Consider the following 2,761-nt stretch of genomic DNA (forward strand, 5'->3'; position numbering starts at 1 on the left):
GGCCCCTCGTCCCTTGCCTTTTTATTGAATTTCCTGACCCAACCCTGCAACCCCCCCCAGCCCCCCCCCCCTTCCACGGATCGCGTTTGTCACACCAGTGGCTCTCGAGTCGTAATTCACCCGTCCGCTGTACTTCTGTTCCGCTCCGTCGCTGGCGCTGTCATGATCGCCCCCCCCTTCCCCCTTTTTAATTAGACAACAAAACAAAAACTATGAATATGCATAAGCAGAGACCTCATTAATATGCACAATTATGCAAATCAGCGCACAGTTAAGCTGCTTCTCTCCAGAGCATTAAGGGGGAGACGGTTTTCGGGAAATTTCTGCACCGTCGATCTTTAAAATTCTTCCGTTCTGCGTCTTTCCTGCCTTTGTGCATTCGGTCGCTGGGACATTTGTGGTTTCGAAACCTTTGAGGTTTGCTTGACATGTCAAATCACACATCAGCTGGTAAAGATGGCAGAGACACAAACAAAACGCAGTTTGACCATCGAGCTTCAGTCTGGTCGTTACCTGACCTGATAGTGCGGATAATGCAGACACCGAATATGAGAACGATTTAACAAACAAAATCTGTTGTGTCTGAACAACCTTGTGTGAAAGAGGCTTAAGAAGCTCGTCTCGTCAACCTGAAATCAGCCCAAGTATACAGGGCTTCGTTAAGACCTATTAGTTTACTAATCATGCATGCACACGTCTCACAAGTAAATTTTTAGTTTTGCACAAACATTTAATTTTCTGTGGCATGTTTTCCAATCCAAAATGTTTTTTTGTCTTTTCTGCAGTGCGTTCATGTTGTTTGTTGTATATGCTATACATTATTGGAGATCAAGTAGATGCATTTTTAAAATACACTACCGTTTTTTTTTAAGGAATAAGGAAATTATTACATTTATTCATCAAGACTGCATTAAATTTATCAGAAGTGACAGTAAATACATTTATGTGGCAAAAGATTTCTATTTCAAATAAATGCTGTTCTTTTAAACTTTCTATTCATCAAAGAATCCTGAAAAATAAAATTCATCACAGTTTCCACAAAAACATGAATGGTTTTCAACATTGATAATAATCAGAAATGTTTCTTGAGAAGCAAGTCAGCATATTATACTGATTTCTGAAGATCATGTGACACTGAAGACTGGAGTAATGATGCTGAAAATTCAGCTTTGATCACAGGAATAAATTACATTTCACAATATATTCACATAGAAAACAGATGTTTTAAATGGTAATAATATTTTAGAATTTTACTGCATTTCTGAACAAACAAATGCAGCCTTGGGGAGCAGAAGAGACTCAAAAACTTTACAATTCTTGTTTTGAATGTCAAATTCATAATCATTTGTTATCAGCCAACATTTCTAAATCGGTGCATATCTAGTTCTAAGTATTAATAATGTTTGTTTGTTTTTCAGGTTTAGATGAAAGAAGTGGCTCCGGCTCTTGGGCTTCAGGAGAAGCGAACGGTCCCGCATTTGGCGCACGGGTACGAAAACACACACATGTGCACTCACTCTGTCATAAGACAGAGTCACAGACTCTGATGAAATGCAGAAATTAGTGAAGCTGGGCCTGTGAGTGAGGACGGAGCGTCTCTGGTGGTGCTTTGCTTTTCCCATCAGACCTTAATCCCTAAAGGAAACAAACCTGACTGCAGCAGATATCTAGTCCACTTCAGGATGTCTCGATGGTTTGTTTAAAGCAGAGCGGCGTGTAGCTGTAGACGGGAAGTTCAGCAGACGCGTGTTTGTAGGTCAGTCGGTCAGTGGCTGAGATTAGCCGGCCGTTGTTAGCGATGCTCATGTTTACCTGCCCTGTCTAGTGCTAATCTCTCACCTGTCAGACTTCATGAATGTTAGACGCATCACGTGTGTGAATGATGCGTCCTATTCTCTCCGTGACCTATTTTGCTCATAAACAAGCAGGCTGTAATTTTAGTCAAGGTGCCAACATTTTTCATGACCATTTGTGACCCAGGACCACAAAACCAGTCTTAAGTGTCAATTTTTCGAAATTGAGATTTATGCATCATCTGAAAGCTGAATAACTAATCTTTCCATTGATGTATGTTTGTTAGGATAGGAGGACAATATTTGGCTGAGATGAAACTATTTGAAAATCTGGAATCTGAGGGTGCAAAAAAATCTAAATATTGAGAAAATCATCTTTAAAGTTGTTCAAATGAAGTTCTTAGCAATGCATGTTAAAAAAAAATATATATATATATATATATAAACATTTAAAAATACATAATTTTAAGTGCGTTTTAATAATACACTTTAATAAGAGCACCTATTATGCAAAATTCACTTTCACATGTTGTTTGAACTGAAATGTGTGTTGGCAGTGTGTGTACACAACCACCCTGTAATGATAAAAAATCCACCCGCTCTTTTTTTTAAAATCTCTATAAATCATGAGCAGTGTCTCAGAGTTTACTGATCACAGAATCTGTAAAGTGACATCACAATTTACAAGCCCCGCCCACCAGTGTTGATTGACACAGCCGTGTTAGCCGTGACCCCGCCCTGAGTGAGCCGCACACAATCCTCTGTTTATCTTCACACCAGAGCATTTAAAAGCAGCATTCAAGTAAGAAATGTCTTCTTATTACGGCTATAGACGTTATTCAGTCCAGAGCAGTAAGTGAATCTCTGCTTTTATTTGATTCTTTGGGTCATATTCAAGTCTGCTTTATTGTCAATTCTTCCACATGTACAGCACATACACACAGAGAATTGAAATTGCGTTACTCTCA

The 2,761-nt window shown here is 39.2% G+C and overlaps 1 protein-coding gene across 3 annotated transcripts in view; it reads left to right on the forward strand.

Moving 5' to 3' along the window:
* The window catches only part of tcf3a (transcription factor 3a), a 45,443-nt gene that overhangs the window by 20,465 nt on the left and 22,217 nt on the right, over positions 1 to 2,761 (forward strand). For 2 of the 3 annotated variants that reach the window (XM_016234641.1, XM_016234640.1), the window contains exon 4: positions 1,419 to 1,489. In XM_016234641.1, coding sequence (XP_016090127.1) covers positions 1,419 to 1,489 — 71 coding nt within the window. Of the gene's footprint in view, positions 1 to 1,418; positions 1,490 to 2,588; positions 2,646 to 2,761 lie in introns of those variants that run through there. The other variant, XM_016234642.1, reaches the window with a different exon arrangement.

This window comes from Sinocyclocheilus grahami, unplaced genomic scaffold (assembly GCF_001515645.1).
Source record: "Sinocyclocheilus grahami isolate Dianchi unplaced genomic scaffold, SAMN03320097.WGS_v1.1 scaffold456.1, whole genome shotgun sequence".
Lineage (NCBI taxonomy): Eukaryota > Metazoa > Chordata > Actinopteri > Cypriniformes > Cyprinidae > Sinocyclocheilus > Sinocyclocheilus grahami.